Source organism: Cornus florida, unplaced genomic scaffold, assembly GCF_030987335.1.
Source record: "Cornus florida cultivar Cherokee Brave unplaced genomic scaffold, ASM3098733v1 CherokeeBrave_3.0.0_Hap2_Chr07, whole genome shotgun sequence".
NCBI classification, from domain to species: Eukaryota; Viridiplantae; Streptophyta; class Magnoliopsida; order Cornales; family Cornaceae; genus Cornus; species Cornus florida.
Genome location: NW_026775577.1, coordinates 4638010 through 4661636, shown reverse-complemented (window position 1 = coordinate 4661636; position 23627 = coordinate 4638010). Strand labels below are relative to the sequence as shown.

The 23627-nt window shown below is 35.9% G+C and overlaps 2 protein-coding genes, 1 long non-coding RNA gene and 1 pseudogene across 5 annotated transcripts; 2 read left to right on the top strand and 2 right to left on the bottom strand.

The window, feature by feature from the left end:
* The first annotated feature begins 383 nt into the window (after positions 1-383).
* Positions 384-2577, top strand: LOC132315865 (putative pentatricopeptide repeat-containing protein At3g28640; annotated as a pseudogene).
* Positions 2578-4538: 1961 nt separating this feature from the next.
* LOC132315862 (uncharacterized) lies at positions 4539-11085 on the bottom strand. Its single transcript, XM_059814277.1, has 6 exons — positions 10366-11085; positions 8593-9213; positions 6546-7304; positions 6162-6278; positions 5764-6052; positions 4539-4975 (listed from the first exon to the last, which is right to left on the bottom strand). Exons 1-6 carry the CDS (start codon positions 10978-10980, stop codon positions 4938-4940), a joined length of 2439 nt encoding a protein of 812 aa, XP_059670260.1. The 5' UTR covers positions 10981-11085; the 3' UTR covers positions 4539-4937.
* Positions 11086-16022: 4937 nt separating this feature from the next.
* LOC132315864 (uncharacterized) lies at positions 16023-20630 on the top strand. 3 transcript variants are annotated; one of them, XR_009483864.1, is made up of 5 exons: positions 16023-16638; positions 16754-16994; positions 18114-18186; positions 18904-19055; positions 20182-20630. It is a non-coding gene; the product is annotated as an uncharacterized LOC132315864 (long non-coding RNA). The 3 variants fall into 3 exon arrangements; XR_009483863.1 differs by having other exon boundaries at positions 16023-16662; XR_009483862.1 differs by having other exon boundaries at positions 16028-16994.
* Positions 20519-22975, bottom strand: LOC132315863 (uncharacterized). The gene is made up of 2 exons (XM_059814278.1): positions 22236-22975; positions 20519-21344 (listed from the first exon to the last, which is right to left on the bottom strand). Exons 1-2 carry the CDS (start codon positions 22848-22850, stop codon positions 20733-20735), a joined length of 1227 nt encoding a protein of 408 aa, XP_059670261.1. The 5' UTR covers positions 22851-22975; the 3' UTR covers positions 20519-20732.
* Positions 22976-23627: the final 652 nt, after the last annotated feature.

The following is a 23627-nucleotide window of genomic DNA, read 5'->3' as shown; positions in this document are numbered from 1 at the left end:
GTTCAAACTCCCAATCAACATTCATGTTTTTTATATACTAACAATTAACTTAAAAGAAGCTATTTCTCAAATACGAACAAATGGCCCAGCGGTATCACCCTTTTCTTTCTAAAGAGGAGGTCGGGGGTTCAAACCACGGTATGCGTATTTACTTTAACTAATATACGAGGTCAATTCTACTTATCATATGTTGACATCAATTAAAATTCAAGCAATTAATTTTTTCAAAAAATATGACTTAACCAGCATGTAAATTTCAAATCAAAATTTAGAGACGCATAATCACTTGTTGAATATGATTGAATCTCGTTTGTATATATACAAGACACAAATACAGTTTGGTTTTAGTATTTTCTTTGTAAAAAATAATTATAAAAAAGAAAAAACCTTGCACATTGCATGAGGTTGTCCCAAGACTCCCAATGGTTAGATAGGTGAGTGCAACTGTAAAAAGTTGTCGGAATATTGTCATTGCAAAAACCACTTTACATATTAGTTTTTTTCGTGACCCAAAAAAAAAAAAAAATTCTGATTATATACATGAAAAAGAAAAGAAAAGAAATTTGGGACGTTTGCAAAATCAGTTAATCATAAAGTTTAGAAAACAGCTTTTCGCGCCAAGGGAAGTTGTGAATTTACTAATCAGTCCCATAATAGAAAAGGGAAACCAACTTCTCTAACTGAAATAACGGTCAATCAACTGTTGTCAAATATGCAACCCAAAATTTAAAGGGTCACAGCCCATCCAGTGCTCCTCAAGCTCCACCACGATAATGCACAGAGACACACATGAGCATCAAAACATGGAAGTGGTGTATGTCTTTAGCACAACGCTGCACCAAAATGGCCCAACTCAAGGCCATCCAAGCCATCTTCATCACGCACGGCCTCCACCACAACAACTATGCCATCAGCAAGCTCCTCGAGTTTTGCGCCCTCTCCGACTCCGGCAGTCTCTCCTACGCCTCCCTCATCTTCACCCAAATCCATTCCCCCAATTCATTTATCTACAACACTCTCATCAGAGCCTATTCTCGCAGTTCTCAGCCCTACTTGGCTCTGCATTACTTCCATCTCATGTTGCGCAACGACTCTCCGTGTCCCGATCACCACACGTTTCCGTTCGTTCTCATTGCTTGTGCTAACGCATCGCGGGTGTTTCTGGGTAGGCAAATCCACAATTGGGTGGTTAAAAATGGTTTGGCTTTGTCGGATGGTCATGTACGGACCGCATTAATCAGGTTTTATGTTGAGTGTAAAGCTTTGGATGATGCCCGGAAGGTGTTTGATGAAATATCTAACTTAGATGTTGTTCAGTGTAACGTTCTTATAAGTGGGTATCTACAATTTGGTTTGGCTTCGGAGGCATTGAATGTTTTTCGGGATATGATGTTGTGTGAAGTAATGCCTGATGAATTTTGTGCGACTACTGGGCTTACGGCTTGTGCTCGTTTAGGGGCTCTTAAGCAAGGGAGGTGGATTCATGAGTATGTTAAGAAGAGGAAGGGGCTGGAATCAGATGTGTTTGTTGGAACAGCACTTGTTGATATGTATGCCAAGTGTGGGTGCATTGACATGGCTTTGGAGGTTTTTGAACGGATGCCTAAAAGGAATGTGTTTTCGTGGGCGGCAATAATTGGAGGATTTGCTGTTTATGGGTATGCAAGAGAAGCAATTCATTTCTTGGAGAGGATGCAGGTGGAAGACAGGCTTAGGCCTGATGGGATTGTCCTTCTTGGGGTTTTTGTACACATGCAGGGCTTCAAAAAGAAGGTCAATTTATTTTAGACAACATGGAAATTGAATATGGTGTTTTACCTCAACATGAGCATTATAGTTGCATGGTGGACTTGCTCTGCAGGGCAGGTCAATTAGATGCAGCACTTCATCTCATAAAAAAGATGCCTATGAAAGCTCTTGCTTCTGTCTGGGGTGCCTTATTGAGTGGTTGCCGAATCCATAATAACGTTGATCTCGCAGAGCTTGCTGTCAAAGAGCTTCTATTGATAGTAACTGATGATAGAGCTGAAGCCGATGGAATTTATGTTCAGTTATCAAACATTTATTTAGCTGCACAAAGGTGTGAAGATGCAGGTCGGATACGCATGATAATTAGTAATAAAGGGCTCAAGAAAACACCAGGATGCAGTACAATAGAAGTCGATGGGGAGGTAAATGAATTTGTCTCGGGAGATGTCTCACACCCATACAGAGCACAAATACATGCTATGCTTGATCTAATGTCCCTCGACTTAATTCACCACCCTTCGGAGGATCTGAATATCTACTGCAGCAAGAATTGCAACTTACAACTTCGTTCACTATTGCAAAGCAGTTAATGGCTTGTGTAAGTTCTCTGAAGAAGTGCTTGACCAATGGACCTTAAAAGCTTGTCTTGCCATATGTCAGTTATTCTTTCGCTATCAACTTCCACCAATGATGCACAGATCGCTATTGTATCATGAACTTGAACTGTTAGTCTTGGCACTAAATCATTGGGATGAAGCAACAGAGGTACTTAATTTGTTCCTTCGAAGAATTCTGCTACACATGCTCTAGAAACTATTCATATTTTTACCAACATTTTTTGGTGCATTGACCACTTGAGCAGAGAGCTAAAATAAAATATTTTCATTGCAGCTTCATTTCATTATTGTCTTCCCCAAAAGCATGGCCTGCTTTTGGTGACATGTTTCAATAGTACAAGTTCACCCACAAACTACTATGTCACACTTACACAGATGAATTATCTGCTATAATATCTCTAGTTGAAAATATTTGATAGTTCATGCTGCTCTATGTTCTAGTCATCTGTTCTTCAATTAGAACCATTTGAACTTTTTTTTTCTTAAATATTTTTTGTTGTCGATAGCTTCACCCTTGTAGTCCCCAAGTGTTGCTTTGCAACATGTCAAAAAAGGTTAGCAGCCTGCATAGAGAATGTCGTGTATGTAAATAAACAGGGATAATTTTGGGTATCAATTTGGAATCAATCTAGTCGGAATGTCTTAACTTTCCAAATTCTGAAAATTCCAAGATATTCCATTAGAACACAACAAAAATTAATGAATAAAGAAGTAAAAATATTGGTTCTAATTTCAAATCTTGAAAAAAGATGTTAAGAATTTACTTGAAAATTTGAGTTTGTTCAGCTAAAGAGGTATACTGCCTAGTCCTAACCTGACAAATGAATAATGGTGTCCCTTCACAATATTGGGTGAGAGGCTATAGGGATGGAAACATGTTTCTGGAGCTGGAATGAAGAGTTCCAATGCTGATTATCCTTCAAAAGGAAATTCTGTCATTGTCCGCAAGGCCTGATGATGGTATAATATATGTGCACTCGATGAGGCCTGCACTATATATTGTCTTCGAAAATTTCTTGCCTGCATGTTATTCCTTTGGATGTGGTCGTTCCCCCAACGACCATAGTTCACTAGATATGCATGTATTTTGTTCCTCAAGCTGTTGTATGAATATGTGCTCAAAGCCACAGTGGAGATGGACAATTTTCAATTTTTTTTTTTTTAATTTCTATTTCCATAATTTGCACTTCTCTGTAGAATACTAGTGACACGGGACAAATATTGTTTAGATACCGAACTGAAATAGAATCAGAAAGAAAGTAGGGAATGAGAATGAGAAGATGAGATGAGGTTAGATGAAAGATGTGAGAAGACAGATGAAGGGGATGAGAAGATAGATTGAAGGGGTAAGCTGGAAAGACTGAGGGATTGAGAGAAGCATGAACATTAGGGAGAAGAAGAGGGAGAGTTCTAAAACTCACAATATTATTCAACAATCCAAAGCTGAAAAACTTTGTTACATTTCTGCCTTTATATAGGCAAAATTATTACCAAACACTAAAAACCCTAAAAATAGGAAAATAATGAAAAACAACCTAAAACTGAACTACCAAAAATAATAATAGGCATAAGTAAAAAACCTTAATTTACATCAATTCCTAATTTCATTTATCTTTGCCCCCTCTCCAAAAGTAGAGGCGGAACACGTGCCACTCATCCATTGAAAATATCCATTAAAAATCATAGCTCATTCTCCATCAACTAGTTTGTCTTTAGATCGCTCCTGATAATATTCATTTCTTTCTTCCACCTTTTTTTTCCAGTACACATGTTCTTCCCTCTGACCGAAGTAATCTATAAATTGGGAAAATAAAAGAAACAGTGCATTTATGTCATAGTTGAAGCACAATGCTCAAGTCTCTCTGCCAAGAATGTCAAATGAATTGGAGAACTTGGACATAAGATACCTTGTCCCTGTACATTTTGTAACTCTTTCCAAATTCATAGATTCAACACCTATCAGCAATATCTACATTTTCTTCTGGAAAAATAAATGAAGATTTGTGCTAACTCCAATATGCTGTTTCCATTATTTTAACAGCCAAAATGCAAAGCCTTATCCAGCTCAAATGCCATATCAATAACCAGCATTTTCAACGAGGGTGAAAGGTTAAATTTTCTCCTCGGTGAGGTAATCTCTGTATTAGTCTTTCTAAGCCAAAGAATTCAAAATTGAGTGTTGAAAACTTTTAAAAATAAATAAATAAAAAGACAGTTTTTCAATATATACAGCCTGTTGACAATCAAAAAATTTATCATAATCAAACACTAACTGAGAAAAATATAGATTACATTCACCATGTCCCATATAGATTGATATGGGAATCTGATATAAGAAGCTGCAGTGGTATTATCTCTGGGTAGGAACAGTTTGCTGAATCCCTGCAATGACTAAAGAAAGCCATCACAGTTTGAGTGCTCAATGTGATGATACTGCTCTCACTAGTTGATCAAATGATGAAGCACAATCACTCCAAGTATGATCGACTTTGAAGTACAGGTAGGGCAAGGAGATTGAAGTAGGTTGCTATGGCTCGGGCCAGTGTTGGAACACTTTTGCTGTTGCCAGGTTCATGTTGAAGGAGTCTCTGGACAAAAATCTTTTGCCACTGGTAATAAAAAAGCACAGACAAGATCAGCTTTTTAAACCAACAAATACTAACAAAGTGGAAGACATATGATTCAAGATCAACTTGACAATTTCAAAAGATGCAAAAAGTTGAGGTGACAAAGGGGCTGTACAGTAAAAACAACATCATATGCTGAAGGAGACAAGAGAGAAGGATGAAGAGATAAAATATAGGAAGTGCTAAACTCATGGCAACAAAGCTTCAAACTCTGATGATCAGCAAAGCCGCCCTTATTGTTGGGTTTTTGACTTGTTGACACAAGGGTAATTTTCCACGTGGTCGTATCCTTAGCAGGACATCACGGTACTATATTGCATAGTACGACTCACAGCACACACGTGTGATCACGCACACGTTTGTACATTGTAACCTGTCCGATGCAGTATTGTACTGCATTAGACGACTCACAGTGCACATACGTGTGATCGTGCTTGCGTTTGTGCATTGTGAGCCATCTGATGCAATACAAACTGTACTGCATTTGATCTCAACACAATTTTTCACACATATTTAGCTCAGTTGCGCATAACATTTTAAAAAATATGGCAGTGTTCCTTTAGAAATTTTTGAAGATGCAATCTTGAACACCAACACAGGCCAATCCCTTTGGTGCCACCCCTTTACTATTATAGTATTGTTATAGGTAGGAGATAATGAAAGATCATGATCAAGTATAGTGTTTTAGACAATACCATTCAAACCTAATAGTTTAACCAAAAAGGTTAGTCAAGGAATTTCTAACATCAAGAAAGTCGAAAAAAATTGACCTTGTGAAGAAGGAGGGACTACGACCACACGCAAGGTTGCATTGTTAGGAGGAAGAGCTAAACGAAGGGGATAGAGCTGTCCATTCAATGGATTGCGATTACACAATATTATTTTCTCCAAACCCGTCTCTTCCTCCAACTTTTGAGTCAATTCTGCCAATCCATGGCCCTTGAAATTGAGCGAAAGCTCTTCTTTTCCATCAGCAACATCTCCATTGTCATCAACAACACTGTAATGAACAATCCGGCCTTCAGACTTCACCGGTGAACCACTAAACGAATCGCCTGACTGCATAGCAAGAGACACAATAGCCCAAATACCCATTTCAATTTCAATAACATCACCCACCTAATAAAAGCTGGTATCAAAATTCAAACCAAAGAAAATGCAAATAAACCTCAAGTCTGGACATTCTAGGTGCTCTAAGATGAAATGAACCGGAGTCTGATTCTGAATCAAAAGAATCATGTCGAGGTACCTGAGGCGCCCGTTTTGGCTCATCCGGCAACTTAGGCTGCAATAGAAAGATACCCATTTCAGTTCCCGTAGCATCAAACACAAACAAAACTCAAGAATTCGGATCCCCTCATGTGGAGGGAATTCTGTGCGCCCATCCTACATCACAAGTATCGTAATGCAACACCACAAAAAAATGATATAATGTAGTTGTTTCATAATGATATGAAGCTGTTACATAAGCGATATAAAGGTACAGGATAGAAACAACGGTACAAAAGAGGATCCTGGTTCAAAACTCAAGCCATAGAAAATGAAACCATACCTCGACTTTGGGCAATCTCGATAATCTATGATTATTAGAGGTCAAGCTTGATTCTGAATCCAAAGAACCAGCACGTGCAATCGGTTTGTCCTTATAAGCAACGGAACTTGATTCTGTATCCGAATAACCACCTCGTGACACCGGTTTGTGCTTATAAGCGGCCGTGTTTGATTCTACATCCATAGAACCAGCTCTTGCCACCGGTTTGTGGCTATAAGCAGCTGAGCTCGATTCTGAATCCACAGAACCAGCTCGTGACACTGGTTTGTGCTCCGGTTTGCGCTCTGGTTTGCTCTGTGGTGGCTCTGTCCTTGCCTCAATAACATCAACATCCCACAAAATCCAATCCATGTGCCTATAAGGAATGTCATGCGTTATAGAGTTTCTCATCGGAGGCAAACCCCCATTTGCTCGTAGATAGTTGCCGCCGACAGGCGATCTGAGCTTGACCTGAGGCCCATCTTTTATTGGCACCCAATCAACCGATGAGTTCAATTTTCTCGGCATAGTTTGCAGGACCTTTCGGCCTGTTACGCCGAGAAGGAACTCCTCGTCGCAGGCCGTGAGGTATTTGCCATAACAACTCCTCAAACGTATCACATTGTTGGAATTGACAAATTCGACTGCCCATTTCGCGTTCTTGATCGTGCCATGCCGGTCTTGGGTGACCGATTCTTGGTCGTCCTCAGCTACTAGGTACTTGCCATGGTGGCTCCGGAGTCTGACACTCTTGGCTTTGCGGAAGAAATCCATTCCACTCTGAAATCAAACCAACAAAAACAAATCAGATCATTAAATAATGTTGCAATGTAGCTGAAATATGTGTTTGGTGAACCAAATTAATCAAAACTACAAGCAATGCAAGCAAAATGAGGTATACGTGGTACGGGATAATGGCAATTATGATGATGAGATCAAGGTATAAGTTGATTTCAGAGAGAGAAGATAGAGAGATTTGCAGAGGTTGGGGGATTGGGACAAGAGGGAGGACGGTAGAGGTTGGTGTTTGATTTTTCGATTTTGGATTCAGTTGTAAACCAACGGTTGAAGTGACAAATTAAATGACGGTTGAGAACTACAACGTTATATGCGTTGCTGGATGTATCTCTAACATAGTAACATCACGAATTCAACGTTGTCGTTGTTTAGTCAGCCACACAGTCACAGGGGTCCCACTAGCTTGTCAATTCGAACTCTAAATTTGGACATTTTGAATTTGAGTCAAGACTTACAAATACATATAATATACTGAATTCTTATCTTAAAATAAATACTCAACTAATCACCTAAGATGAATGTTTAGTGAGTAGATTGGTTAAGACATTTTGCATGAATGATTTATTCAATGATTTAAAGTGGTTAAAGATACTTATTACAAGAGATGTTGACTTTGCTGTGATCATATCCATGTTTTGTTAAAATTGGACCTATTTAGCATGCGCGCATTTTATTTTTGGCTAAAATAAAAACAGTATTTTTGTTGTAAGAGTGTTTTGAAAAAAAATTCAAAGCACGTTTGAGAAAAAAATTTAGGCGTTTTATTTTTGCCTCGTGCTGTACTACCATTATGATTTTGGGCCATGAACAATTGTCAAAACAAAAAAAACAACATTGTAGTGTTTTGGTTTTGGGTCATGGTTCACTAAATGTTTTAGCATCGACTAAAATAAAACAAAATCGCCCCAAATATGCTTTTGTTGTCAAAATCAACACCATAACAGTCCAAAAAAAAAAAATACATCATAAACAAAATGCATGCTAAACGGAACCGTAATCTCTTGTACAACTTTGATCATTTACCAATGTTAGAATGCTAAAATAAAATGAGAAAAATGTAATATTATGTTTGAGAATATCAAATTAAAATTAAGTCTTCAAATTAATATAGGAAAGAAATTCAATTTAAACTATGAACTAAATTTTTTCTATTTTAAATGAAAGACTCCAATTTAGTGCTTTTAAATATAGCTAAATGTAAAGCAAATGTCAATTAGTAGTCTTACCGCCAAACAAGCTAGGTGTAGAAGTTTCAGTTGAAAAAAGTTACCTCACTTTCAGACACGTGTCCAGAGCTGCCGGAGACGATCAACGGCGAACCATTTATTGGAGAATCGGTATAATCATCAGCCAACGAAGAAAAACTGGACGACGGCGAAAAGCTGGAGGCGGGCGACATGTAAGTCGACACGGGCTCGGATTCGGATACTGTTATATCCACCACATCCACTCCCCACAAAACCCAGTCTTGAGTTGCAGTTCTATTCGGAACATCATGTGTTATGGAGTTTCTCCAAGGCGGTGTACCGCCATTAGCCCTCAAGAACTTCCCGTCTCGACTCAGAAGCTTCACTTTAAACCCTTCCTTTATAGGCTCCCATTCAATGGCGTTGTCCATTTTGGTAGCCGGATTTGTCTGGAGGACCTTTTTTCCAGTCCAGCCGAGGAGGAATGGCTCGTCGGTGGCGGTGAGGTACTTGCCATGGCAGCTCTTGAGGCGGATGGCATTGTTCTTTCCTTCTACGAACTCAACTGTCCACCGAGCATTACGTGAAGTGGCGCCATTCCGGCTTTGCCGGACGGTTTCTTCGTCGTCGTCGGCGAGTAGGTACTTGCCCAGGTGGCTTTGAAGTCTAACTGCTTTGGCTTTGTCAAAGAATTCCATACCATTCTGCATTGAGAAGCTGAAAGTAAATCAATTCATGCTTTGTTGGGTTGCATGAATTTAGTGACTTGAAGAAAACTTAGTTCATTTACGTCAATACTGTATAACAATTAATCAATTTTGAGCAAGATTGAAATTAGTTTGTTAAGAAGCAAATGTAAAAGCGAATAGGGGAATTATAGCATAGGATCGACTCTAAAAACATTATATTCCTTTTGTTACAAAAAAAAAAAAAAAAAAACAAAATTTGTTCATTTTTTTGTTCCAAAATAATAGTCAAAGTACTACTTTTTGTAATATTACCAATATAACACTTCTTGCATTGAACCTCTGAAAAATAAATCATCCGTGTGAAACATTATAAATACTTTGATAATTCCATCACAATCAATACAATAAAAAAAATATTAAAACTCATCATTTTAAAAAGCTAAGCTCTAAAACATGAATACATAATTTGAAACAAAGGGTGTACATATGGTCAACGCCCTTTGTACAATATGAGTTAAACTAGGACATAACTCTAAAATCATAATCCTAAGTGGAAAAAGCTAGTGAAAAAGATTTGAGTCCTGAAGCCTCGTTAAGCTTCAGGTCTCAAATTCGATACCTTTTAAGTGCGAATAATTTTTTGAGATCACAATTACGAATATAGTGAATTTTACTCAATTCGTGTGAGTAATTAGTTGTGACAAAATCTTGACTGTCCCTATTATCGAAATAAAAAAAACTCTAAAATGATATATAAAAACCTTAGTAAAATTAAGTTTGTAGTATAACAATGTGACACCTCTTTTTATAAAACACTGCTTTCCATGTCAAGATATGCATCAGATCAACTAAACTCAAAAAAACACGCTACATTTCTATATGAATTACTTTATCACATTTCAACACTTATATATATATATATATATATATATATATATATTCACACGCAAGGGTCCGCAGCCAAGTTGTGTCTGTCGACTTGGTCAAAGTTTGGTTAAGCTCATTTCTTTATTCATAACTCTATTATGCACACGAAATCTCATTCCTTATCATATTGCCAATTTTCATCTTATAAATTTTTTTTAAATAAAAGTAAAAATTTGATGTGAACACTATAGTCTTTATGAAATAAGAAGAAGAATGATAATGATTGTGAACGGAAAATACCTGTCTTCCCGATGAATGTTTGGACGCACCGGAGTCCATGGACGGTGATCGGGTGTTAAAACCTGCAACATCATCCAGCGCCGATGAAAAGCTCAACGCCGGCGTCCACGGACAAGACAACGAGTCTTGACTCGACAGCGAGTCATATGAGTCCAACGTAGATATTTCTACCATTTCCACTTCCCACAAAACCCAATCTTGCGTTGCAGTTGTGTAAGGAACATCATGAGTGACCGAGTTTCTCCAAGGTGGTGTCCCCCAGTTGGCGCGCAAGAACTTCCCCCCTCCTTTCGTCCTCAGCTTCACAAGTGACCCTTCCTTTATAGGCTCCCATTCAATTGAACCATCCTTCATCGTCGCCGGAGTAGTCTGGAGCACCTTCTTTCCGGTCCATCCGAGAAGGAAGTCCTCGTCGGAGGCCGTGAGGTACTTCCCATGGCAGCTCTTGAGGCGGATGACGTGGCTCTTCCCCTCAACGATCTCCACCGTCCATCTGGCTTTGTGTGTGGAGCTATTCCGGCTCTGCCGGACGGTTTCTTCGTCCTCGTCGGCAACTAGATACTTGTCGAGATGGCTTCGGAGTCGAACAGCTTTGGCTTTGTTAAAGAATTCCATGCTTGAAAGGCCTAAATTTGTTGGGTTGTTAATGTTTTTTCTCAATTGGTTTTGCTTGATTTAAAGGACTTGAGTACATGGGTTGACTACATATGAAGCTTCTTAGATGCATGTGCTTAATTGTTGACTTTAATTTGAGACTAAAGTTGATTATGTGCAAGTTGGATAGTTTGATTTGGCAATTAAGAGGAATGATTTTTCCAATTAAGTGAACTAACTCAATGTGGGTTCACTTTAAATATATAATTAACTCATTCAACGTATCAAGTTGACGACTGGGACTCTTCATTACACGGTTCATTGTATACCATTTCAAGTGAAATATACACCTGTTTGGAAGTATTCCTGATCCCATTGAAAACGAGTGGGTCCAATAATTCAATGAGATAGTTGTTGAATCATACACATAGTTTTATTGAGGTAATTATCTTGACTGAGTTAATAGTCTCTCCTGCGAGTCTCCAAATCAATGACTATGAAAGTAACATAATGGAACTAGGATGACATTGGATTCTTTTCTATCAGGTGCCTTTAGATCACAAAAACAATAATTTCACGGTTATTAGCACAATAATTTTGTTTCATAGAATCATAATGTTACGTATGGTGATATAATTGTTACATTGTGATGCAATGTTTAATAATTGAAATATACTATACCCGATTGTCGTGTTAGTTGGGGAGTTATAAATTTTAATATATTTTTTAATTTTTCTTACTCCTAACGTATTTAAAATATTAAGATAACTTCTATTTGTGATGCCCACTTATGATACCCCCGTTATAAAGTAGGTAGGTTGTGTGACCATTGCTAATTTAGTAAACAAGTGTGAACACGAATCATCTACTTCTATCATCTTTAGTTTGAGCTCATCCAATTCTATCGGTTTTTCCAACATGATTGCGTGACATTAAAGTTAGTTGTTACACGGTGGTACTATGATGTACAGAACATTAATGTCACATGCCTGCATTGATATGAAGCTTCCAATTGAACTATATTTGAATTATAGTATTATCTAAATATTTTTTTTTTAATGAATAGTGATACTTACACCGAAAATTTGTAGTTAAATTGTCTAATCAAATAATTTTTAATGAACTACTTATACCAGATACAACTAAGTAGAAATCTCCACTTTCTTATTTGTTGCATAAATTAAAATAATAAGTCTAGCAATTCACTGCAATTATTCGGTATAAAAGTCATTTCCTTTTCTAATTGATGCATGTATGAAATCAATAACAAGTCGTATTTGATTATTTCTTTTTAGGGAGGCGCAATCATACGTTCCATGTATACCGAAAAATTTAAAATAAAAAAAATTACCAAATCAATGGCTATGAAAGTAACATAATGGTACTAGGATGACACTCGAATTCTTTTCTGTGCCTTTACATCACAAAAGCAACAGTTTTACGATTACTACCACAATAATTTTATTCTTTAGAATCTTAAAATTACGTTTCGTGATATAATCGTGCATTGTGATGCAATGTGTTACATTATTAATTCTGTTTAAGAATTAAAATATACTACCCGATAGTCATCGTGTGAGTTGGGAAGTTCTAAATTTGACTACGTTTTTTAATTTTTCTTACTCCTAACGATTTAAAATATTAAGATGGCTTCTATTTGTGACGCCCACTTATAATACCCCCATTATAAAGTAGATTGTGTGACCGTTACTAATTTAGTAAACAACAAGTGTGAACACAAGTCACTTCTTCAATCATCTTTAGTTGAGCTTATCCAATTCCATCGGTCTTTCCAACAGTTGTTACGTGGTAGTACTATGATGTAAAGAACACTAATGTCACGGGCCTACATTGATATGGACCTTCCAATTGAACCATATTAGAATTACAATGCTATCTCAATCTATTTTTCTAATTGATGTTTTTATGAAATCAATAGCAGGTCTTGATTACTTCATCCGTTCTAATTTAAGTGTCATTTATTAAGAATAGTAATTTTTAAGAAAATATATGAGAGATATATTGTCTGACTAAAAATTTATTAATTTGTTCTTTTAAGTTTTGAATATTCAAGTTTAAAATTTTAAACTCAAAAGACATATTTAGAAAGATGTAAAATATATTATTTGAAAAGAGAAAGTGGACATTTATTTTGAAAAAAAAAAAAAAAAAAAAAACATGACACTTATTTTAAGAGAGAGAGAGGGAGTATTTTTTTTAGGGACTCGAAATCTCTTGTTCCACGTATATCGAAATCTTTTGATAAATACGTATGAATCCAACTTTCAATTCATCAACAGTTGAGTTCTTGTTTGTTAGTATGTCATTTCTCATAAATGAGACATTTAGTTCGTTTATAACTTTAAAAACAATTATCAAGAATTCATAAAATATGAGTCTATTTGGTTTGTAACTCTATAAACAGACCTCCATAACTCATAAAATATAAAACTATTCTAACATAATAATTTTTTAGAGTTATCTAAAAACAGACATTTTTATGATTGAGTTTTCAGAAAAATGAACTAAACAAAAGTTTTTTTTTTTTTTTTTTGGTACAATTTTCTCTTTTCAAATTTATAAAAATAAAAAATTATTTTCATAATTACAAACCAAACAGATCTTATTTTTTTCGAAATTCATATTTCTTTTGACCATTACTTTCCTTTAACATTTCAATTTAGAAGGCCCTAGGATTGAGACTTTGAGCTCAGCTAGGCCCAACCTTAATTATGAATGCAACTTCTTTGAAATTGGGCCAGAATGATCATACAAACCAAGACTAGTTTTGTCGGTAATCAAATCCTTCAATGCCAAGGAAGACGTCCCAGTAATTACTTCCAAGGAATTCTTAGCCTTTTGCACCTTTCTGTATATTCCAACACTTTGAATCCCAAAAATTCTTTTTATTTGATAATTTTTAGTGTTTGTGGATCATCTTTTTCTTCTAGACGAAAATCAAATGGAGTTTCTAGAACTGTTTTTGTTCAAAGAGACAAAAAGTTTTAGAATTGTATTTATTGAAAAGTATTATAGATATACATTAAGATTATATTTGGTACAGTGAAAAAAAACAAAAACAAAAACAAAAAAAGAGGGAAAGAAAAAAAATACAAAACAAAAAAAATGATATTGTTAATCACTTGTTGTGTTTGATTCATTAGTAAAGAAAAAAAATGAAATTATGGAAATCATGTTTTTAGAAGGAAAATAAAAACTATTTTAATACATTTACTATCAATATCATTTTTCATAGACACTGTCTTTTATAAAAGTAAGGGCAAATTCGATATTAACAAAGTTTCATAAAAAATATTAGTATTTTTTTTTGCCTTTCCTTCCATTTTTTTCCCATTGCCTAATTTGTATACTTTCAAACCCCTACATTTTCTTTCTTTTCCTTTAAAAAACTATACCAATTAAACATACTATTTCATTTCCTTCCGTTTCCTCTCATATTTTGGGGCATTACAAAATTTACATTTCATACCTAATTTGTATCCTTTCAAATCCCTTCGTTCTTCATTACCACGTTTTTTTTTTCCCTTCTTTACCCTCCAACCAAACTAGACCTGTTGACCCTAAAATCGACTCCTAAGATCCGATCTTAATTTGATGTGTTGCGGGCGTGCCAGAACCAAATATATGGTTCAAATGTGATTTGTCAACTTGCAGTCTCTTTTGAAAGGTTAACTTTCAGGCGATTACAGGAGGAAGAGAACAAGTATACTCCTTGATGAGTTCTAATTGCCTTAGTTAAAAGGACTTTATAGTGAATAATTTATAGTAAATAATGATAGAATAGAAATGGGAGAGAAATAGATATAGAAAGTGACAGGGAGAAGAGATAGAGAGACAGAGATATAGCAAGGATGCTATTTGGGGAAAGTGGTTGAGAAAGTAAACAAATAAATATAATGATTCTGAGGGTGCTGAACCTCTTGCACAGCGTGCCTCTCTGTTTATTTATACAATAAATGGTAAAATAAATTCCTAAATACAAACATCTAGTTATATTATAATACAACCACATAATTATTCAAATTAAACTAATCCTAACTAAATACTAATTCAAAAATCAAGTAAACACATAAATCCTATCTAACATAAAGTTTAAAAACTTTCTATCCATGTAGCATCCTTGCATATAGCGTTATTTTGTATGAAAGCTGCCACGTCACTGTTCATGTATAGCACTAATAGATTTTATTCCAACTAAAATGCTATTCCAAACCACCTTCAATCCAATCACCTTCCATAACCCAAATATCCTTCTCGGCCCAAACTCCTAACACATCATCACTGACCAGGCTTTATGTTCTTGACCCATATTACCATATCATTGATAACCAAGTCTAATGGAAGCCTAAACCCAATTACCAAAATGGGTGTCAACAAGACCTAAGTTTTGGTCACATCTAGTTTCAATCTAAGTCACATAGAACAAGAACAAGAGCGAAAGTAAATTTGAAAGCTGAGCCACTACAACAGATTAGGTTTTTGTCGGTGTTCTTTAAAGGCGCTGGTGACTGGTGTAGGTTAGGTGTATATTTTAGCCGGCGTTTGCTAAAGAAATGCTACTATCTTAAAGCATCTCCAATGCTCTTTAATTTTGAGCTTTCAAACTCATAATTTGAGAGATGTATAGAAAAAGTTACTCCAATGACCTTTCATTTGGTCCCCCCCACACACACAATAATATATGAATTTCCGAAAAAGAAAAAAAAAATTATATAACAATATAATCAAATATATAAATTTATACATATATATATATATATTTTGGTCCTTTTTAATCAGATATTTTAGATTTTTGTTTCTTTTTAATTAGGTTTAATTTTAGTTTTCTTTTGATGTCTATAACTTGACTTGGAATGTACCTAATATTAATATTATTGGTACAAATATGAATAGGGAGAATGATAATTAAAAAAAAATGATAGTTGTGTCAAAAATAGTATTTTACATTAAATGCACTATAAGAACAAAATTACTAAAATATAACATTTTGACATTATATTCATTTGACAACTAAAAATAGCTTCCAGCACCCGAGATGCTCTAAGTGCGAAATTTAGGACGCCAAACTTTAGCTAGTTTGTTTCTAAATTTACCAATCTCGTCGAGCCCTAGGATTCTCTTCAGCCTCCCCAATCGCCTCCATCTCTATTCTCGGTCTCAACTCTGAACTTGCCCCCCTCTCTCTCTCTGCAACTCCCCATTCGCGTCAATCTCTATTCTCGTTCTCAACACTGAAGTTCCCCCCCCTCTCTCTCTGCAACTCCCTAATCGCCTCCATCTCAATTCTCTTTTCTCAACTCTGAACTTACCCCCCTCTCTCTCTGCAACTGCTAACTAGAAAATCTACTAGAATCAGAAGTTGAAAACCCATATATTTCAGTTTATCTATCTGTCTGCAAGAATCAAAAGTTCAAAACCTATTACCTAATCAAAACCCATATCTGATATGCCAGATTGTTTAAAAAATCAAAACCCATATCTTTCAGTTTCCATCGCCCGCTGTTTCAGTTCGCGTTCGCCGTTCGTAAGCTTCAGCCGCTGTGTGTTTTTGTGTATTGATCTGTTGATTAATCGATTCCTGATTTTTTGGAGGAAAGTCGGAGGAAAGAGAGAAGGATGTGGTGGAAGTGATGATGGTAGGCAGCAGGGCGAGTTAGGGTTTGTGAATGGGAAGGACAGGAGGTTCTTTATTTATCTTTTCATTCTCTGACATACAATGTTGTTTTGATTCTGATTAATATTTTTTTCTTCATTTTTGGGGCTTTGATTGCAGTCGTCGACTGTTGTTGAAATTCCTAGACCAACATTGTATGTCAGAGAATGAAAAGATCAACAAGTTTAAGTCTCATGCAGAAACTGAAGAACAGACTGTGTCAGCTTTTGACTTCTTGTATCTTCCAATGGATTTCAAGTATGTTATTCCTTGCTCTAGCAGTTCAGCCATGAAGTCGGGAGTAGGCGATCTTCATATGCTCTCTCTCTCTTTGGTACTCTCTCTCTATTAAATCTACAGGGTAATTCAATCTCTATCTTAATTGCTTTTGATTTCTAGGTTTGGTTTGGGTGTTCCATTTTGATTGTGCTTGATTTACTTTTCAAGTTCTATTTTTTATTTAATTTCTTGATGATAGAGTAAACGGTTTTCAATTTAGAGGGGTTTCGTTTCACTTGCTTTTTACTGTAACTGTTCGTGTAGCTGTTTGTGTTTTTTTTTTTTTTTTGAAATCCAACATTTCTTGTTTCAAATGATGTCATAGTTTTAAGTTTGGACTAGGAAAATATTATGGGAGCTCAATCAGAAAAATGACTTCTGTTTGCTAGAGACATTTTATTGTCAAATATATATATTTGCATTTATTAATTTAGTATTGATTGCACTAATATATAAATCACTGGCTTTGGTCTGTCCATAATAATGTTTTCAATTTAAAAAGAAAAAGAAAAAAAAAAAAAAGTGGATATGGGCTGTAATTTTTGATAACATTCTTCCTGATCCAAGTTTAGGAAAATTGAACCCTTCCTCCACAATAAATGGGTGCCTTTCAGTTATCCTTTTTCCTTAATCGCTTTGTCATTTGATGCCGCTCCTCCATATTTTCAATGTTGAAAAAGAAAAATCGTTTCTTTTTTATAGTAGGAGAGCTTTAGAGCTTTGGAGCTTTGTACAGTATAAAGCTGGAAGAACATAATATTTAGTCTTTTATAGATAACTTTCTTGAAGTGAATGTTTGAACTCCACCTTTTATATTATTTGACAGATCACAGAAAGGAGAATGTGTACAGGTTTATTGGACTTATTAAACTTGTTAGAACAAATGAACAAATACATGGGTAAATTGTATGTATATATAGTTGTTTTGGATTTTAAGGAACTGTCATGGGTGAGTTATCAGGTAAGGTAACATAACTAACCTACATGAAAGTGTTAAAACTCTCATTGCTTTTCCTTTTTCTTTGGGAGTTGAATATGAATTTTGCCATCCTTGCTTGCAAATTCAGTTTTATCTATTGATTATGGATATTCAGCATGAAAGAGAGAAGCTTTAAGCTTACAAGGCTGGATGAACATTCTAGGTGTAGTTGGTTGCCTTTTTCTCCTTCAATCTACTAACATCCAAAAGTGTGACTGGCAGAGAATATTTGCCATGGAAGTTAGCAAAAAGATTTGGTATGGCTTGAGAGGGTAGCTTCCTTTGAAGAGAAGAGGTTAGTAGACGTTCTGAAATTTTATATACTACTAAAAGCTTTTGTATCTTTGTTGACTTCATCTATCACTTGCTCAGATGCTTCAATGGTGTGTATGTGACTATTATCAAAGCCCTGCTCTATCTGTCATAGTGATATAATTTTTATGTTTTTTTTTTTTTTTCTTTAATTCTTTTTTTTTTTTTCACTGTCAGTCTATTTTGGGTTCCTTCTCAAGTCTTGCTTTGGTTGTCTTTGTTCTTTTTGTTTTTCATTTTTGTTCCTCTTTTTCTCTATACCCAACTTGAGCTTTCCTATCTGTCAAGCATATTCTTTAATTTCTTTTGTTATATAGTATTACAAAAGGAACTATATAACAAAAGGAATGAAGAAAGAAAGCTTAGTATTGTTTCTGACAATGGCATTAAGTTATGATATGTTAGGCATGTTAAGTTGGACCTTTGTTGCAAATTACTATACACAAATGTTGAATCAATGCTTGGGAGTTCCGTCATCCAGGCAAGAAAATGTGAACTGGACCTTTGATGATGTGATATGGATAGTCCGGTGTGTCCACATGTTATGTAGAGAGGGTTCGTTCACAATGGTAGTCATTTCCATGTAAAGTTGTGGAATTAACATGGGGTTCATTGCAAGACAAAAAAATAGTTCCAAGGCGAAGTTGTTTCAGGAATTTTTATTTATTTTCTTATTATTTTCCTCACAAATTAATTGTAGGAGGAAATATTCAAAGAGATGACAAAGATGAGGAAGGAAACTCATCATCTTGAGTTAAGTCTGCAATGCTACAAGGGCGATCTGAGTTCTGTGAGGTATAAATCCGGATGAACAACAGCTAGAAGTCACTCAACAGGGTTCAAGCTCGAAAGGTACATTTTTTTAAATTATTTGTTTCTCTCATTCATTGTTTTCACATTTTAATTAAGCTTTCTGTACCTCCATTTTAGACTTTTAGCACCAATCCTAAATTTAATTATTGATTAGTATCATGTATGTCATTCAAACATGTATAAACATGTATAAATGCATCAATAATTTCTGAAGTTCTGTTTGTAATTTCAGTTTGGTGTTAACTTGTTGACTGTTGCTATATGGTTTACCTTGCTCGCTCAATCCTTAATTCTTTTTTACTTTTTTCGAGTGTGTTGATATTTTCATTGTGGTATATGAACAACAACTATTCATATATTACATGTTATCAAACAAGCTGCCACAAAAATATTTTATAACAGGATAATATATAGTCATCTCATGTTATTCAGAGTTTCAAATCAATATTTTATGCTTTTGAAGTTATGCCAAACGAGGCCTTAGTTACTTCAATATTTATCAAGTGTAACATAATCACAAGCACATAACTTGGTTGGCTCACATGGGTATCTTACTGCATAGTCCTTGAGCTTGAAAAACCCTGTTACCGGTGGGGGCTCAATCATTGAAAAAGCTTTTTTTCTTGTATCCGCTCATTGTCTCAACTCTCATATTACTTCATTTACAAATTTTCCCTCATAAATCTTATATTAAATCTCACACCTTTTTCGAATGAATTATACCACTTTTCTCATGACTTAGATAAACAGTTTGGCCAAACATCGCCTCTCCTTTTAAACCATTGTTCTTTTTTATTGTTTAATTTTGATGGCAGAAAATCAAATTGGATGAACTATAGTGCCTAGTTGGATATAGAAGAGATGTGAATGAATGCGTTAGTCCATCACACTGCTACTGGGTTTTTATGATTAGTTCGTTTTCGTTTGAGGGGCTTCTCTGACAATAATAAGAAACTGTTTTCTTTACACACACATATATATATAAAATAAAATAATAAAAAAAATGACCTTCATATACATATTGTTTCCACCTTGCTAAACAAAGCATAAAATCATGATTATCTTGAGACTGTTAGTTCTTTTAACGATTTTACATGGTAAACTTTTTAAATATCTTGATAAATAGAGAATTAACTAACAATACAAGTACTTTGCTATTAAGTAGTTGATGAGCAATCATGTTCAGAAGCAACAAGCTGCAGAGGTGGAGATTCATCAGCACGCGATGACAGAACTGAAGCTAGTGGGACAGCAGCAGCAGCAAGTGTTGGATCAGTTTCACTTCTATGGAGAAGAGAAGCAGCCCGGTGGTGTGCTTCAGCTGCAACCTGAAAACCTCCCTTTTCAGCTCTGCCCGTATTGTACATAGCTCATGCCTATTTACTTGTTGGGATTCTTGAATTGGTTATGTTATTGGCTGTTTTTTATTTATTTCAAAGATGGGCCAGAGGCAGTTGCAAAATCTACTCATTTGTTCCTTTTTTTTTTAGTTTCTTCCGGTTTCTCTTCCTCCTTTTTTAGGGAGTGATGCAACTTTGTTGAATGTATAATAAAGATATTTTCTCATGGGATCCCTGTTGGAATCAAATAAAGATTTCTGCTATATGTTTATGAGCTGTGTGTGTGTATACCTAACCACTTTGTAGATCGTGTTTCAAAAAAAAAAAAAATGAGTAATCAAAATGCTGGTAAATGCGTATAATAAAGAAGTTTCAGTTAAAAAAAAGGTTCCTGACTTTCAGGCACATGTCCAGAGCTGCCGGAGACGATCAACGGCGAACCATTTATCGGAGAATCGGTATAATCATCAGCCAACGGTGAAAAGCTGGACGACATGTAAGTCGACACGGGCTCGGATTCGGATACTGATATATCCACCACATCCACTCCCCACAAAACCCAGTCTTGAGTTGCAGTTCTATTCGGAACATCATGTGTTATGGAGTTTCTCCAAGGCGGTGTACCGCCATTAGCCCTCAAGAACTTCCCGTCTCGACTTCGAAGCTTCACTTTAAACCCTTCCTTTATAGGCTCCCATTCGATGGCATTGTTCATTTTTGTCGCCGGAATTGTTTGGAGGACTTTTTTCCCGGTCAAGCCGAGAAGGAATGGCTCGTCGGTGGCGGTGAGGTACTTGCCATGGCAGCTCTTGAGGCGGATGGCATTGTTCTTTCCTTCTATGAACTCGACTGTCCACCGAGCATTACGTGAAGTGGCGCCATTCCGGCTTTGCCGGACGGTTTCTTCGTCCTCGTTGGCGAGTAGGTACTTGCCCAAGTGGCTTTGAAGTTTAACTGCTTTGGCTTTGTCAAAGAATTCCATACCATTCTGCATTGAGAAACTAGAAGTAAATCAATTCATGCTTTGTTTGGTGGTTTGAAATTAGTGTTTTGAAATTGAAATGAAAAAATATGAATCAATCATTTTGCTTTCAATAATTATATATTTGAAGATGGATACCACTTTAAACAATCTACACTATAAAGAATTGAAATTATTATGTTGAAAAGTGTACGAGTCGTCTTGGTGAAGGGCATAGGTCGACTCAGCTCCCACGTCCTAGGAGAAATACCCACCACCAGGAGCCGCAATTGACTTCCACTAGAACTTTTTTTTAATATTATATACCATTAATTTTTTTATTTTTAATTATATACCTATAAAAATTTGACTTTGCCCTCTTAAAATTACAAAAAAAATAAAATAATAAAAAAATACACTAAATTCACTTTTGCTCCCCACCCACAATTTCCTGAATCTGTCCTGCCCACCACCATGCTACCTTGGCCTTCTCAATTCAGTGGTCAACGTCTTTGTGCAACATGGTTAATCTATGCCATTACTCTAAAATCATATAGAAAACCAAGTAAAATTAAGTTTTTGGTATAACAATTTAGTGACCCCTCTTTTTAGAACACTGCTTTCCTTGATTTGCATCAGATCCACTAAAAAAAAAAAAAAAATCACGCTACATTTCTATATGACTGTGTGTGCGTGTGTGTCTATATATATATATGTGCCCGCCAGAGTTCGCGGCCATTTGTGGCTATTGACTTGGTCCCATTTGGACCAAAGTTTGGTTAAGCTCATTTCTTTATTCATAACTATTATGCACACGAAATCTCATTTCTTATTTTATTGCCAACTTTAAAATAAAAAATACGGAGTAAAAGAGAATTCACGATTCTATTAATGATAATGATCGTGAACGGAAAATACCTGTCTTCCCGATGCATGTTTGGACGCACCGCAGTCCATGGACGGTGATCGGGTGTTAATACCTGCAACATCATCAAGCGCGGATGAAAAGCTCAACGCCGGCGACACACAACTCGACAATGACTCATGACTGGACAGCGAGTCATATGAGTTCAACGTAGACATTTCTACCATTTCCACCTCCCACAAAACCCAATCTTGCGTTGCAGTTGTGTAAGGAACGTCATGAGTGACCGAGTTTCTCCAAGGTGGTGTCCCCCAGTTTGCGCGCAAGAACTTCCCCCCTCCTTTCGTCCTCAGCTTCACCAGTGACCCTTCCTTGATAGGCTCCCATTCAATTGAACCATCCTTCATCGTCGCCGGAATAGTCTGGAGCACCTTCTTTCCAGTCCATCCTAGAAGGAAGTCCTCGTCTAAGGCGGTGAGATACTTCCCATTGCAGCTCTTGAGGCGGATGACGTGGCTCTTCCCCTCAACCATCTCCACCGTCCATCTGGCTTTGTGTGTGGAGCTATTCCGGCTCTGCCGGACGGTTTCTTCGTCCTCGTCGGCCACTAGATACTTGTCGAGATGGCTTCGGAGTCGAACAGCTTTGGCTTTGTTGAAGAATTCCATGCTTGAAAGGCCTAAATTGTTGCGGTGTTGATGTTTTTTTCTCAATTGGTTTTGTTTGATATAAAGGACTCGAGTACATGGGTTGATTACATATGAAGCTTCTTAGATATGTTTAATTGTTGACTTTAGTTTGAGACTTTTATTATGTGCAAGTTGGATATTTTGATTTGGCAATTAAGAGGGTTAAAGTCCAATTTTGGTGCAAGTTGGACATTTTGATTTGGCAATTAAGATTTGACCAATTTAGTTAACTAACTCAATGTTGAAAGAGTTAAAATTCCATAATTTCTAAAAAAATAAAAACTTGAAAAAACATTGTTTATTCTTAGAAGGTATCACTTTTGGACACATAAATATCACTTTTTATATAAGAAAGTACCACTTTTTGTGTTACACAAAAAAATGGTATTTGATACACAAAAAAGTAATATCTCTATAGTTAAAACAAAAATAGTACTTGATGTATAAAAAGTGGTATTTCGGTGCACAAAAAGTGGTTATCTATATACCTAAAAGTGACACTTCAACGAGGGTAAACAGTATTTTTTTCATGTTCACGTTAGCATTTTGGTCAACTTTATTTTTTTAAAATTATAAGAGTTTGACTACATTAAATGATAACTATGAGTCGTTAACAATTGTTATTTGTGATAATCCCTTTAAAAAATATTGAGATAGCTTCTACTTGTAATGCCCACTTATAATACCCCCATTACTAATTTAGTAAACAAGAAGTGTTAACACAAGTCATCTTCTTCTATCAACTTTAGTTGAGCT

What these genes read in the sequence shown, in the direction of transcription:
- LOC132315862 (XM_059814277.1), bottom strand. Translation starts at nt 10,980, where the DNA reads ATGGAATTCTTTAACAAAGCCAAAGCTGTTCGACTCCGAAGCCATCTC. An exon ending in GACACGTGTCTGAAAGTGAG is followed by an intron (nt 7,305 to 8,592) that starts GTAACTTTTTTC and finishes GTTTGATTTCAG; the next exon opens with AGTGGAATGGATTTCTTCCG. An exon ending in CGAGATTGCCCAAAGTCGAG is followed by an intron (nt 6,279 to 6,545) that starts GTATGGTTTCAT and finishes TTTCTATTGCAG; the next exon opens with CCTAAGTTGCCGGATGAGCC.
- LOC132315863 (XM_059814278.1), bottom strand. Translation starts at nt 22,850, where the DNA reads ATGGAATTCTTCAACAAAGCCAAAGCTGTTCGACTCCGAAGCCATCTC. An exon ending in AACATGCATCGGGAAGACAG is followed by an intron (nt 21,345 to 22,235) that starts GTATTTTCCGTT and finishes TTCTCAATGCAG; the next exon opens with AATGGTATGGAATTCTTTGA.